Here is a 14698-nt window from a genome sequence, read left to right on the forward strand (position 1 = left end):
CATTCTAAAATGTAGATGGATTAGTTTGATGCTGTTTGACCTGCTCTGATTCCCTCTCTATCCCGCGCCCCTCCACTGCCCCCCTACACCCATGTGACCTGTTGCTCAGGACACACTGAAGCCCAGTTCCAAAGATGTGCTGATCTCCTTCCTCCCTCTGGCCCACATGTTTGAGAGGGTGGTGGAGGTACAGTACCTGAGTGATCTGACTTGCATACTTGCATGTGTTTTCTTTTGTGTCCCCCTGCAGATACACTGCATGCTGAACCTCCATGACATTCATATATCCTATCTCCCGCTAGCTCACATGTTTGAACGGGTTGTGCAGGTATGTTGTGGATACTGTACTTAATATTTGCAACAATTTATTGTTATTAGTGGAGAACTATTTTTAGCTTTATAGAGAGTCTAACAAAGCCTCATTTTTTAAATCCTTTTAACCAGCGCAAGAAATTTGAAGTTTGTTTAATTTACTTTTGGGGTCAATAAAAGTGTTTTTGAATTCAAATGAATCGACAGCTTTTATATTCTGGCAAATGAAGCATCGGCGTGAGAGCAAGCAAGCAAATAGTTTATATGCCACTTTGTATGTTTAAAAGATATACAAATAAATCATGTTGTTCTTGTGGGAAGGATGTTGGTGAAAAGTTTCATACTTAAGATGTAGGAGATCAAACGACTCTTGGGAGGAGAGCAGAATCACAGGTCAGCCTCTGGAGGACATGTCTAAGAAATCAAACTTTCTGCCATTTAGAAACTAGAAGTAGTTTTAATAATTCTGACAGAACAGGAAAAGATTTAGTCAAATTTAACTCTAGGCAGTGATGTGAAGAAAATGGTTATGTGTCTTTTCATCCAGGGCACGTCAGTAACTTTTTCCAAGCGTATTTTTACCCGAAATTATGGAACCTTGAGAATCTCATACCAGGCCGTGCTCACTACAGACCCACTGCTTTGTCTCTTGAATGGTAGGATGTCAGCTGTAGGCATTTGAAAACGTTCATACGGAGCAAGTTAGTAGAAAAGCAGCAGAACCTTATTGCACCACATCAGTGATCTGTTCATTCCAGCTTATCTTGAGCAACAAACCCTGTTTATCTTGTTACCCAAGGGACAAACATTTAGAGGAAAAAGCAGCGATGTAACCATTTGATGCCACTGCCTCTCAGCTCTAAGCCATGCCGGGTTAATTGCTTCCTTCCCAAGCACACCGCATTTGGACAGTTTTGTCCAATAATCGTTGCTATTGGACAAAATTGTGTGTGCAAATAAGGAATTTGACTTCTGCTTCAAGCACTCAAAGTGTGTAGACATTAGACATTAACGCAAGATACACAAACTTTAGAGGAAGTAAAATAAAGGTTTAAAGGAACAGTGCATACATGTATGTGACTGCACAGCCACGGCTCCTCTGCCAAGCAATGAGGTTCCCCCATTGCTCGGTCTTTCTTGAACCATTAGTAGCATCTCTGTGTTAAATTAGGTTTTATTTTACGTTAAGACCACCTGAACAAAAGACAAGCAATCTGTATTCTTCACAAGTTCTCAAGTGGGCGTTCTAAAACTTGTGGCAGCGCTAGTGTTTACTAAAAAATAGAAGTTTGTTATAATGGCATAACGCCATTAAGTGTTTGTCCACAGACATCGAGCGATAAGATCAAAATTAATTTGTAGAATGCTGCCATCTAGTGGCCAAAAAATTTGATTCCCCATAGAAGCAAGTAGCATGTTTTCTTTTTCAGGGTGTCATCCTCATCCACGGGGCACGGATCGGCTACTTCCAGGGCGACATTCGACTCCTAATGGACGATCTGAAAACTCTGCAGCCAACAGTTTTCCCCGTCGTCCCGCGTCTCCTCAACCGCATGTTTGACAAGGTCAGACAACGCTTGATGTTTCTTCTACTACTCCGCCTCGTCTTTATGTATCTGTTGTGTTGCTTTATTCAGTTCATTTACCTCAGTGAGGTGGAGAACCTGAGATATTCTCATTTCTCGACAGGTGTTCAGCCAGGCCAACACACCTCTGAAAAGATGGCTTCTGGATTTCGCCTTCAGAAGGAAGGAATCTGAGCTGAAAAATGGGGTGATGAGAAAGGACAGCATGTGGGATAAACTCATCTTCAAAAAAGTGCAGGTTGGAAAATAGACGCATGTTGTCCTCATGAAACCGTATGCTTTAAAAACATTTCGCCAGGTCGAAGGCCGCAGCTTGCACGGCAGTAGATTGTCAGCACAGCTTAATGTAACCTTCTTGATCGACAAATGAAGGTCTCCTTCTTTGAAACATTTACACTTCAGCATGAATTTAATCTCCACAGATGAGCCTGGGCGGTCGAGTCAGACTCATGATCACCGGAGCGGCCCCCGTCTCTCCGACCATCCTGACTTTCCTACGAGCCGCTCTCGGCTGCCAGGTCAGTCAAACTCGTCCTCATCACAACTTCCGTCTTTACCCGGGTAGAAATGTATTTATCATTCTGATTAGAGCCAAAGTGTTTTCATGAACTCTAGGCAGAGGGATTTGACTGGTTATAAGCAATATTGCACACTCTGAGCACGCACCTCAAAGGAAAGCATGGGGTCGGCAGCATCATGCTGTGGGAAGCCCTTTTGTTAGCAGGGACTGGGAAGCTGGAGTTAATGGGAAGGCGAATGAAGCTAAATTTGAGCCAATGCTGGAAGAAAACAGGACAGATCCTGGGGAAGCCTAGAGGCTGGGTTGGAGATTCACAGAAATTATTTGACTTCTAATTATTCATTTCATTTATTTGTGGAGAAAGACGCCAGTCCCCAAATATGATAAGTGGTCCATATAAATGTTACTAATAACTGATATCACTATTTACTGAACTACTGACGTTCACTTGACTTCACGTCGCCACTAACATCTTTTCTTACAGTTTTACGAAGGCTACGGCCAGACCGAATGCACGGCCGGGTGCACCATGTCCATGCCTGGAGACTGGTCAGCAGGTAAAAGTTTTGGTTCTCAGAAAGTGTCGCTGGAACTTTTAAATAAGAAGGCCCTGTTATGACTAAATGTAGCATCTGAGGACAAGAATGTGCAAAGAAAAATGGAACTGAACATAAATGTCGTGTCCTCAGGTCACGTTGGGCCTCCTCTGCCATGCAATGCGGTAAAACTAGTGGATGTGGCAGAAATGAATTACCTAGCAGCAAACGGAGAAGGAGAGGTGAGGATCAACCTTTAACCAGGTGTTTTACTGGCTGATACCAATCTCCAGGATTCTCTAAAGTGTGATCTACTGATTACAATTTTTTTATTTTATTTATTTTTTTGCTTTGAAGACTGTAAAACATGCAAACTCATTTGTGTAAGCTTTGCTTTAATTCAGCAGTTGAGTTTAGCAACCGTTGACCGTTAAATCTCAATGATGGAGATAAAAGTTCTGAATTCAACAGATCATGAACAAATTGCAAGATTTTTCCCATTCACACATCAAAGCACGTGTCCCTGAACTTTACCCTCTGTTTTCATTAAGTCCAAAACCAAAGTGCATCAAGGTGCACACTGTTGGTTGAGGTATTTATAGGCCAAAATGGTGGCAGTTCTCAGTTTTGATGGATTTCATGCATAGAAAAAAATCTTAGGCCTGAAAAAATAAATTACGATAGGTGCATTGAAGCCTTTTTAGCATACTCTTATAGAAAGAAATCAACATAATCTGTGGAAAAAGAAGATACCATAAAGTATGTGCAGTTAGATTCGGTGAATCGATTTAAGAAGGTAAAGAAGTAGTGTTTTTTTTTTTTACTGAGTCAAAAGTCCTGATTCTTTGTAGATTTAGACACAATTGTCTTAAACTGAGTGTTGAGGAGGTGACTTTTTGCCTTTTGCCTTGATTTCTCAATCTGTAACCTGTGCTTCATTGCAGGTGTGTGTCAAAGGACCAAACGTATTCAAGGGATACTTGAAAGACCCTGAGAGAACAGCAGAGGCAATCGACAAGGATGGATGGCTGCACACTGGCGACATTGGGAAATGGCTTCCAGTGAGCAAAGCGCAGTCGCAACATAAGATTAGGAATCAGAAAATGTGGAAGTTTTAAGCTATAAAAATGTTCTTTGGATGTGCTGCAGAATGGCGTTCTGAAGATCATTGACAGAAAGAAACACATTTTCAAGCTGGCACAAGGAGAGTACATCGCCCCGGAGAAAATCGAGACCATCTATAACCGCAGCGATCCAGTGGCTCAGATATTTGTTCATGGGGAAAGCTTAAAGGTTAATTATTCATCCAGATGCATTACATTTGAAAGAAATTGACCTTTTTGTAATGCTACAGCTGTTTTGCTCCATTTAACGTTTGTCTTTCTTGTATTTTAGGCATGTCTGGTGGGGATAGTGGTACCAGACCCAGACTTTTTACCTATTTGGGCCAATAAAAAAGGATTTGAAGGATCCTACCTTGAGCTGTGCAGGAACAAGGTTTGATCTAATAAACGCTGCTTTCTAATCGCACAACTCTAGATTTCAGGTCTGACATGTTTTTTTTTCTTCCATGTAAGGATGTAAAGGCGGCCATTCTGGAGGACATTTTGATGTTGGGCAAAGAAGGTGGACTAAAGTCTTTTGAACAGGTATCTGATGTTAGCCAAAATATTTCGTCAAATGTCAAAACACTTTGTAGAAGTGATGCAGCAACATCGATGAATCGACACGAAAGCAGCCTTTCTAGAAGATGTAGAATAAAAAGGTAAACCATCTGCTGATTTATGCTGATCCCTCTGTTCCTCTGTAGGTGAGAGACATTGCATTACATCCCGAGATGTTTTCTGTTCAAAACGGTCTGCTGACCCCCACCCTGAAGGCCAAGAGGAACGAGCTCCGGAGTCACTTCAGAGAGCAGATTGATGAACTTTATGCCAAAATCAAAATGTGAGCCGGAACCAATTAACTACCACAGCGACCACAACCGCTTCTTTAGAAGATTCTGTGTATTTTGTCTACCTGGTGATAATTCAAGTGATTTTGTAGTTGTGTCAAACAAATAGGGCAATGAATGTCAACTTAATACCTGGGAAAAAAAAAAAATCGCACAGAACTCTTGAAACTCTTGAACTCCTCATGCCTTCACTGCCAGAAAATTTCAGCAACTAAAAAAAAACGTCTTGACTTTTTTTTATCCTAGGAGAAAATATTCTGAAGTGCTTTTACATTGATTCAACCACAACTATTTATATGCCAAGCTATTTAATGATTTGGTGAGCTATTTAAGTTGGTATTTAATGTGATCACCATGCCTGTAAATAGTTGTTTGTTTTTTTTTGTGCTGGAAAACTATATTTGTATGCAGATTAGCATGTCTGAGACTCTGTAGTTATAATCTCCTGCATTCCTGTATATGTCAGCAATGAAGGCTGAAGGGTGGATTTGGTTAGGATGTGTAAAGAGAAGTTTAGGTAAGAGCCTGCTAGGGTTCATGTGCCTTTGTTTTTGTATAGTGCATGTAAAATAGTTCACGTAGTTGCATTGTACAAGCAGAGACGTCTCTTAAAAAAACAACACACGACTGACTTAAGATGTTAGTCATGATTAGCAGAGAGGTTTCCAAAGATCAGGTTTGAAGAGGCTGAAGACACAAAAGGATAAAATAGAACATCTTTGCTGTAATATGATCACCAAAACCGTTGTGTTGTCTCAAACATTTCTCAAACATTTCACTTAACGACCTTGTGCTGCTTCTGACCTTCCTCTGCTGCCAAAAATCAACTATTCTGACAGAAACAAAAAACAAATCCACATAACTTGAAGGCATGAAACAACAGTAGCTACTTTTTTGAGGACTGACAATAAAAGGCGGTGGATCAAATATTGGCGTCTTTGTAAATGTTCAGCTCCTTATTCACATTCAAAGGTAAAGCCGAAAATGCAGGATAGTAGCATTAAACCAATTAACTCAAGACAACACAGTTCACCTCAACAGCTTTACAGATGAAATGTATTTAATAAGGAGTTTAGAACATAGAAATATCGTTAAAGGAAGGGATTTATAGCATTTCTTTTCATTGTTTATTTTGAGTTGGTGAAATTGGTGAAAACTTGAAATTGTGGTAAATTTTTAAAGATGTGCTGCTAATATTTACTGAAATGGTACTTTCCTGTATCAATTTTAAAGTTTTATTTAAAAAAATAGATGCCACAGGTTTCAAGATAAAAGTTTTTTAAGCTTGTATACATACATATATAAATATATTACACGTTTAGAAGGAGGATGTTTTCCTGTGATGATTTCCTGGAAGACGGAATAGTTAACTCAGAAGTCTTTCTTTGCGTGATGGTCTGAAATCTTCAAGTTGCCTAAAAGCAAAATGTCTGATTTCAGTTTGGAGCCATTCTCTGCACAGCTCAGTATATCATATCTCTTTGACATTGTGAACTCTTCTGCATTTTTATGTCTCTTGTATGAAAAACAGGGGGAGGGGAATGAAATTTTCTTTGAAAGCATTGGATTGTTGTCAAATAAAATATCGTCTTTCAACATTTTTGTGAAGTTCTCTGTTGTGTTTATCATTTTATAGGACACTTTTTGTTTATAAATCTATAAAATATGCAATTCTGTTTGAACTTAAGAAACGTTTAACAAACAGATTATTGCACATAAATTAAGTTATAAGAACATTAAAGTGACTGCAGTATTATTATTATTTTTTTTGTAAACGTGTATCTTTTAACAGTATTCTACCATCATTTTTTTATCCTGAGAGAAAAAGTTTGATGAGAAGTGGTTATAAACTATCTGACTGGTTTCGGAGTTGGTTCTGCTGTGGCGCCTGGAAACACCGATCTTAGTCGCCCGCTAGGAGTCAAAGTCTGCCACACATGTGAGCAGAAGCTCATCTGAGATCTCAGAACTTCTCTGTTCAAAATCATTCAGGCTCTTTAAAAATTCCCACTCGTCCTGCTCATCTCCCCACACTTCAGGAGTCTCCTCCGTCGGACGCGTGGAGCTGCTTGGGGCCCAGCTGGGCTCAATGTTGCCAGTGTCGTCCATTAGGTACGCCTGATCCTCTTCATCCTGTCAGGGAGAAAGAAGGCATGCTAACTGATACAAATACAAAAAGTCTTTCATTTTTTTTATTTATTTGCTGTAACACAGGTTGATATGAAGTCACCAGAGTCAGGATGTAGCTGACGCAGATCTCTTGTGGAAGTGGGAAACCTGCAACAGAAAATGCGTCCATCACTACTTTATAGCTTCTTCCTTCATAAATATTTTTATTTTGAAATCTTTCATCCAAAACAAAAACGGTCACAGCATACTTGAGGACCTGAAGTTCCTGCAGTCTGGATCATGACACTTCTGGTACCAGACTTCCTCTTTAAGGTCCACAACGATCCTGCAGAGGAGGCGGCGGCCAGATGAGAAAACAAGCAGCAGCCCACAGACAGCTGGGAGCAAGGTGTCATACTCACATGATGTTGTTGCTCTTATGGAACCTGCTCACGTTTTCACACCAGCGGTATTTGGCAATGTCATAGACAAGAAGTTGGTCTGCAGCAAAGTAGTTCCATCGTCGAATGCCTGGTGAGATCAGGAAGACGGATTCAGAGATCGTCCCTGACAGCACGGTAACAACTTAATGTTGACAAACCTACAAAATCCTTGAGTTATAACATAGTGGTGAGAGATATTATTCCAGAAATTATAAATCAATTTATTCCCTACTGTAATAAAAAAAAACGAATTTAATTTAAGGGATTCAACTGAATTTTTGCTAAAATTGAAATAGCAGAGATTACATTTTCAGAAGATGTGTAAAAAGATTTTTTTTGAAAAGTAAACAGGTTTTTCAGAAGTGTCTCCTTGTGATCAGACTTACTTCCCTGAACCCCATCCTTTCTGACCAAGGCAAACACAAAGTTGTCCACTTCTTTGTAAGGAGAGGACAGGCAGCCAGAAAATGTGCCTGTCAGAAATAAGAAAAAAAAAGCAGTTTTGAGCAAAAGTATTCAAAGGAATTATAAATAAAAAAAAAAACATAACACTTTGCACCGTTTGCTCAATGCATTCATTCAAAGTATAAAACAAGAAATATTTACCATGTTGAAGGGGAAATAAACTATCAAAGACTTTTCAACTTCACTGTTTAGCAGACGTTCAACACGCAGCAGTGTGTAATGATTTGTGTGATATGGAGAAAAGAAATATTGTTAAATTAAGTTTGGAATTACCTTGATTTGAATCGAGTCCCTGCTGACTTTGTGCTGCTGGACTTTTAACTCCTTTTGTTTCTGCGGCGTCCCATGTAAGAATCCTCTGGCCCGTGAAACTAATAAAATCCAAACTTCAGCCACTTAGAAACTGAAATTTTTAAGTTTAAAACATTTCAAAAGCTCAGATGTACCTGACGTTACACACTAAAGATGCCAGGAAGACATTTTCCTCGGCAGACTTTTCTTTAGCAGGTTTGGCAGTGAACTGGTTGTCTCCAGCCACGGTGAACGCTGCGTTCCTCCCCACCTTTGAGGACTTGTACAGCCGAAAGTTCCTGTTCTTGGTGTACACACCTGTTTGCGTAAATTCATACAAGTAAAATCCAGACATTTAGGGCATAAAAATTATTTACAAAGACTCCACTGACATAAATTTTCCTTAGACTTATCACTCTAATGTTTATTCAAAAGAAGAAATGCAAAAAAAAAATAAAATGTAACGATGCTAACAAGATTCTTTTAAAGTTCATTTGGTTGACTTTAAAGTTTTTAATGATCATCTTCTGTTTTCACCTCGTGAGCTCTTTGGTCTTCTGGGAAAGGTTTCTCATTTAAAAACTAAAACTTGAGGTGACGATTTACTTTTTAATTTTGGCCCTATTCTCACTGTGGTGGATGCTCCTCCCACCACCACATCGTGTTAGTATTTTTCTTTATATTATATTTCAGTTTACGTGTTTAACTTAGTTATTTCATTTAGACATATATTTCCTAATGGGTGCACACTTTAGTTAATGTCTGTCTGAATGGTTTACTTACGCTTGTGTTTTGTTTGAGGTGCTGCTGATTCAAAACAGCTGGAGGAGGAAACCTGGAGCGTACCATTTGTCTTGAAAGACTGAAGGAGGAGACTTGTTTCAAGTTGTTTTTAATTAATTAATTTTGTCACTTAAACATTCACTTATTATTGTTTCTGTTAAGTAAAAGTTAGTTTTGCTTTATTTGTTTCATAGAATGCTTTAGTTAATTTTGTATTTATTTATTCTTTTGTTATGTCCCTCAAGTGATAGCTTTAGATTACTCCACCCCTATTTAAGCAGCCTTTTGTTCTTTGTTAGAAAGGTCAGTTTTGTTTGTGTTCAGTTAGAGTTCAGTTGACCTCAGTTAAATTGGGCCCAAGATTGTTATTTATTCTTTGACTTATTTTTGCATTGAATCTTTATGTTTTGTTTGCTATTTTGGAAAAATTTAATTGAATTTTTTTTCTAATTTGAACTCTTTTTGTCCTCGTTTGAGTCGGGTCCATCACACTCACCCACGGGAGAATTCACAAAGATCTGAGAGCCACAAAAAGCTTTGATGTTATTAAAACAAACAAAAAAAAAAGTTTGTTTCATCAACTTAATCCTAAAACCTGATATTTTTTTAAATTAAATAAATAAATACATTTAAATACATTTGATATTGAGTGATTTGTTTAATTAATTAATTAATTTTTTTTAAATAAAACTCTGTGGTTCGTCTCACCCAGATCAACAAAAAGACCGCTACGACCATCCTTGTTTTTCACCAGCAGGAAGCTGAGATCTCTCACTTCCTGCTTCTGCCTTTTCGTATCTGGACTCTGAGCTGGTTCAGAATCAGTATTTGTGCTGCAACAAGAAAAGGAAGAATTATACAAGGTTTTTAACAAGTGGACATTTATCTTGACAAGTCTTAAAAAGAAAACGGACCGTCTGCTGTCTGTCAGTGAAATGTCCCCTGAATGGAGACGGCTGTCGCTTTTGAGCTTGCTTATTACGGGTTGAAGAATAGCATGGATGAACCTACCTAAAATAAAAATATCAGATCGATAATCAAAGGAAAACCCCCATTTTATGGTCTCCGCCTGAGGCTCGACATACCGACATGGAGGTTGTCTTTAAAAGCTGCGTTTTGTAGCATGAAGATAAGATGTCGGCTGAACTTTTCCTCTGTGCTGGAGTCCAGGTTCAGCACATTTTTCACAGAGCATTCAATCCCATAAACTTCCACCAACTTGTCGCAGACATACTGCCAACACACACCAACAAAGGAAATGTTAAGGCAACACATTCAGGAGCCACTTTATTAGATACACCTGTTCATCGACTTGTTCCCACAAACAACCAATCAAGAGGCAGCAACTGAATGCTGGGGAAGACGACTTCCCGAAGTTCAAGTCGATGAGGGAAAAAGTGGATTTGACTGCGTTTTCTTGGTGTGAATATTTCTGAAACGTCTGATGACGCATGAGCATCACACTCAACTATTGGTTGGGTTTTATAAAAATCTTCAGAAATCTTCAGTTGCATGTACAAGAAAGCCATGTTGATGTCGGAGGAGAACAGGGAGACTGGTTCCACATGACAGAAAGGCAAGTGTAGCGCCACTCGTTACAAATAACAATATGTGGAATAGCTGCTCTCAACATACAGCAGGTCAAACTTTCGACCAGATGGGCTGAAGCAAAACATCATACTGAGAGCCAATTCCTGTAATTACAGAAAACTGTAATTAGTGTCCTGTAAATTACAGGAAACCCCTATTTTTTTCCCCAAAACTACAGTTTCCTGTATTTGCAGGAAACTGAGGATAGATTCCACAATTGCTCATCATGATTGAACTGAAAAACATTGATTGGTCCAGAGAAATTTGATTCCAGCTGCAACATTTAGATGGAGGAGTCCTCTTGTGGCATAAAAAAAAAAAAATGAAATAATGGATTCATTCTGCCTTATATCAATGGTTCGAGCTGCTGGTGGTGATGTAATGGTGTGGTTGGTTTCTTGGCACACTTAGGTTTTCAGTACCAGTTGAGCCCAGTTCAAGTGCCACAAACTTCCTGAGTATTGTTGCGGTCCCTTTACGAACACAAAGTCTCCAACCTTCGATGCCTACTTCCAGCAGTGTTGTGTCTTTCAAAGCTACAATCGAAACTAAACTAGTTTCTTTAACATAATAATGAGTTCCCTGTACTCCAAAATGCCTCCACAAACAACAGCTTCAAATTGGATCAAGCTCCTTTGAGATGTGGAGAAATGAGAACATTGTAGCATGAATTTTAGTGATGCCACCATGTCCATATGTCAATCCATCCATCCATCCATCCATTTTCTTACACCCTTCTTCCCTAACGGGGTCGGGAGGGTTGCTGGTGTCTATCTCCAGCTGCGTTCCGGGCGAGAGGCGGGGTTCACCCTGGACAGGTCGCCAGTCTGTCACAGGGCAACACAAAGACATACAAGACAAACAACCATTCACACACACACACACACACCTAGGGAGAATTTAGAGAGCCCAATTAACTTGACAGTCATGTTTTTGGACTGTGGGAGGAAGCCGGAGAACCCGGAGAGAACCCACCATGCACAGGGAGAACATGCAAACTCCATGCAGAAAGACCCCGGGAATCGAACCCAGGACCTTCTTGCTGCAAGGCAACAGCTCTACCAACTGCGCCACTGTGCAGCCCTCCATATGTCAATATGGACCAAAATTCCCGAGGAATGTTTGTGACGCTATATTGAGGCAATGCCATGAAGAATTAAAGCAAAGCTGAAGGAAATAAGAGGATCTAAATCAGTACTAGTGAGGTGATCCTAATAATGTGGCCAGTGGGTTAGGAATGAAACAGGATGGCACTATTATTAAGCTTCACATTGAGCTTCTTTATAAAAAAAAATATTATTCTCTTATCAGCAATTGAATAAAATAATTCCACAAAAAACTTTGATTGAAAGGAAAATTTTCAATATAGACAAAACAGCATTGAAAACAGGACCTTAAGCAAAATGCATGATATGAATGTTAACAAGTCTGAGATGTCTGATTTTTATCATGAGCATTCAAAATGTTGCCAACCTTGATGAGCAGGGAAACCATAGAGTTTCCATCAGACCCTCCGTTTGAGGGTTTGTGAAACTCCAAGTCAAAGTACAGCTTACACACCGCCCCCTCTGGTATCACCTCGTAACAATGCATCAAGGACTGTGGGTACACCCTGCAAAATGTAGAGGTATAAACGGTCATTTAAGATTTTTGTTAGGTAAAAAAAGACAAAAACAACAGAAAGTCAGTAGCAAAAACATTTCTGCATGTTACCTGTAATAATGCCACAGTTCGCTGTAACTTGTGACCAGGTAAATCCTTTGACCCAATGAAGCTTTTTCTTTTTCAAGTGCAAATACATGAACGGCCTGTGAATCAAACAAATGACACGCGTTAGCTGCTTCCGCGACCCACACGGAGTAAACTACATGTTGCTCAGTAAAGAGGGACCTCTTTGCAGCTGCGAGCGAAGCTGATGGCCAGGTTTTGTCGAGGGAAGAGTTTCCAGACAGAGGAGGGCTGGTTCGGCCACAGCCGAGGTTTGTACGGCGTCGTCAAGGGGTTCTGCTGAAACGACTGAGCCAGCCGCTCCACCTTCTTCAGCCTCTCACCCCACCTGCTCATCCTTAGGTCCTGGTAACCACTTGTATGCAATTCAACGAGTCTGCAAAGACAAAGGAGTTTTTGCACAATTTTCCGTTTTAACAGGATAATCCCAAAATAAGAAGAAAACAGAGTTCAAAGGGCCTTGAAAGGAAATGCTAAGTGTTGGGAAACAATGACAATGAATGGCTTTGGTGAGTTAACATGTAGCATTTTAAATGTGTGAAACAGATTTTTCTTCAATGAGAAAATTCACTGTTTTTACTTTTTAAAATGAGACTTTTAAAAACTGATCCTATCCTCTACTTTGATAACTAATGACAAGACAGCAACAGGACTAAAAGAAGTTTCCCAGATTAGATTTTTTTTGTAGCCTTTTTTGCAGGATTTACCAAGTAATGTGTTCATAGACCAACACTACGGAGTGCATATTTGTGAAGAAGTAAATGGTAAATGTTTTTTCTTTTACCGTACAAATAAAATTCTACAGAGTGCTGCAGTCATTTATATTCACACCCTTTTACTGTCACTCCCTACAATAAAACCCAGTGCAACTTATCACATTCAAAGGGACCCAACTATTTCAGACCATGTGTGAGTAATTTCATAAATCCAGTTGATCAGTGAAGGTCTCAGGGGGAACTCATATTGAAGCATCATGGTGCACTATGTTAAATGACTTTTAAATTAAGTATTCATTCATTCCTTACAATAAAGAACATTCTGGCCGTAAAAATATATTTTTTATGAAAACAAATTCTATCAGAAGGCCTGGTAGAAAAGGCAAATAAAAAAAAAATGGCTTTTAGGATTGTAAAGGATGCAGATCCCTCCCTGCTCACCTTCCAGTATGGAAGTAAATATTCCAGCAGCACAATGACCGTAAACGTACAGACAGAGCAAGAATTATGATATGTTAAAGCGTATTCATGTGTTAGAAAAGCCCAGTTAACGTTAAAACCTACATCTACTTGAGAATCAAACACTGAAGTGCCATGCAATCTCATTGAGCTTTAACGTCTTTGTCAAGAAGAATGAATGGGCAAAGATATCAGCCTTTCTGTGCAATTCAGACAGATTGCTTATTTATTTATTTTTTCTCTACCTATTTAAGGTAAATTTCAGCGGGGTTGTAAAAGTAAAACTAAATAAATAAATAAAACTGAAGCCTCAAGAAGAAAAACTTTCCTCTCAGGAACTAGTGATAAATTAACTTGTTGGCTTCAATAGCTAACAATTTACACACTCTGCTCCGAGTAGCTCGGCATGTTACATTAATGCTAAATTTACGAAAAAAATGTCCACCTGTTTTCTCCGAGCCTCCTTCCAGCTTCTATGTATAACTCGGCGTAAACAGATGTTTCTGTTTTGGCGCTTCACAAACCGGAATTGGGCTTTCTCTAGTCGCATGATTTAGCTCCAAATATACAACTCAAGTTTCAATCGTAAGCTCAACATTATCATCTCTTATAATGCCAATAGCAGTCTTAAAATTAACAAACTGTAAAAAGTTGTATGTTATTCGTTAGTTCAAAAAAACAATAACTGTGTACACCCCCCTCTCCCATACTACTTATGGTTTCGTTCATATATATATATATATATATATATATATATATATATATATATATATATATATATATATATATATATATATATATACACATATATATATATATACACACACCTGTTTCACATGTGAACATGTTCCCATATATGAACCATATAAATGCTTCAAAGTTCACTGGGAGTAGAGACAAAAAGTGGGATGGCTGTAATTGTCAAAACATCTGGACATGTTTATGCTCATTTTGACATGTTTATGCTCATTTTGACATGTTTATGCTCATTTTGACATGTTTATGCTCATTTTGTTCCAAAAAACTTGCCATAGATCTCATATCAGGATGTTGCCAGCTCTGTAGTTCCCTCCTGTTTGCGTTAAACTTCTGTACGGTGCTGTAGTTGAGCATGTTGTTGCAACTTTGTGCCATAAAAGGAAAAAAAGAAAGAAAGAAAAGAAAGAACTGTAGGTGATGACAGCACTTCTGTACTTTTTCACAAAT

The 14698-nt window shown here is 38.9% G+C and overlaps 2 protein-coding genes across 4 annotated transcripts in view; one reads left to right on the forward strand and one right to left on the reverse strand.

The window, feature by feature from the left end:
* The window catches only part of acsl1a (acyl-CoA synthetase long chain family member 1a), a 21439-nt gene extending 14931 nt beyond the window's left edge, over positions 1-6508 (forward strand). For 2 of the 3 annotated variants that reach the window (XM_044113978.1, XM_044113977.1), the window contains exons 11-21: positions 251-328; positions 1743-1877; positions 2002-2136; positions 2321-2416; positions 2903-2975; positions 3108-3196; positions 3899-4015; positions 4104-4247; positions 4350-4451; positions 4532-4603; positions 4765-6508. In XM_044113978.1, the coding sequence (XP_043969913.1) occupies positions 251-328; positions 1743-1877; positions 2002-2136; positions 2321-2416; positions 2903-2975; positions 3108-3196; positions 3899-4015; positions 4104-4247; positions 4350-4451; positions 4532-4603; positions 4765-4905 (1182 nt within the window). In that variant the 3' untranslated portion in view covers positions 4906-6508. Of the gene's footprint in view, positions 1-109; positions 188-250; positions 329-1742; positions 1878-2001; positions 2137-2320; positions 2417-2902; positions 2976-3107; positions 3197-3898; positions 4016-4103; positions 4248-4349; positions 4452-4531; positions 4604-4764 lie in introns of all 3 variants that reach the window. The other variant, XM_044113979.1, reaches the window with a different exon arrangement.
* Positions 5977-14168, reverse strand: primpol (primase and polymerase (DNA-directed)). The gene is made up of 14 exons (XM_044113980.1): positions 13938-14168; positions 12480-12693; positions 12303-12397; positions 12063-12201; positions 10085-10232; positions 9914-10010; positions 9708-9832; positions 8372-8534; positions 8199-8296; positions 7847-7933; positions 7440-7548; positions 7287-7363; positions 7139-7185; positions 5977-7041 (listed from the first exon to the last, which is right to left on the reverse strand). Exons 2-14 carry the CDS (start codon positions 12651-12653, stop codon positions 6823-6825), a joined length of 1578 nt encoding a protein of 525 aa, XP_043969915.1. The 5' UTR covers positions 12654-12693; positions 13938-14168; the 3' UTR covers positions 5977-6822.
* Between the last annotated feature and the right edge of the window lie 530 nt (positions 14169-14698).

This window comes from Gambusia affinis, linkage group LG04 (assembly GCF_019740435.1).
Source record: "Gambusia affinis linkage group LG04, SWU_Gaff_1.0, whole genome shotgun sequence".
Lineage (NCBI taxonomy): Eukaryota > Metazoa > Chordata > Actinopteri > Cyprinodontiformes > Poeciliidae > Gambusia > Gambusia affinis.

Bases quoted from the DNA above. Each gene is read 5' to 3' on its own strand.
- primpol (XM_044113980.1), bottom strand. From the start codon at position 12,653: ATGAGCAGGTGGGGTGAGAGGCTGAAGAAGGTGGAGCGGCTGGCTCAG. The intron at 10,233-12,062 runs GTTGGCAACATT...GTGTGTTGGCAG, and splicing joins TGGTTTCCCTGCTCATCAAG to TATGTCTGCGACAAGTTGGT. The intron at 7,042-7,138 runs GTGACTTCATAT...TCTCCCTGACAG, and splicing joins TCAGCTACATCCTGACTCTG to GATGAAGAGGATCAGGCGTA.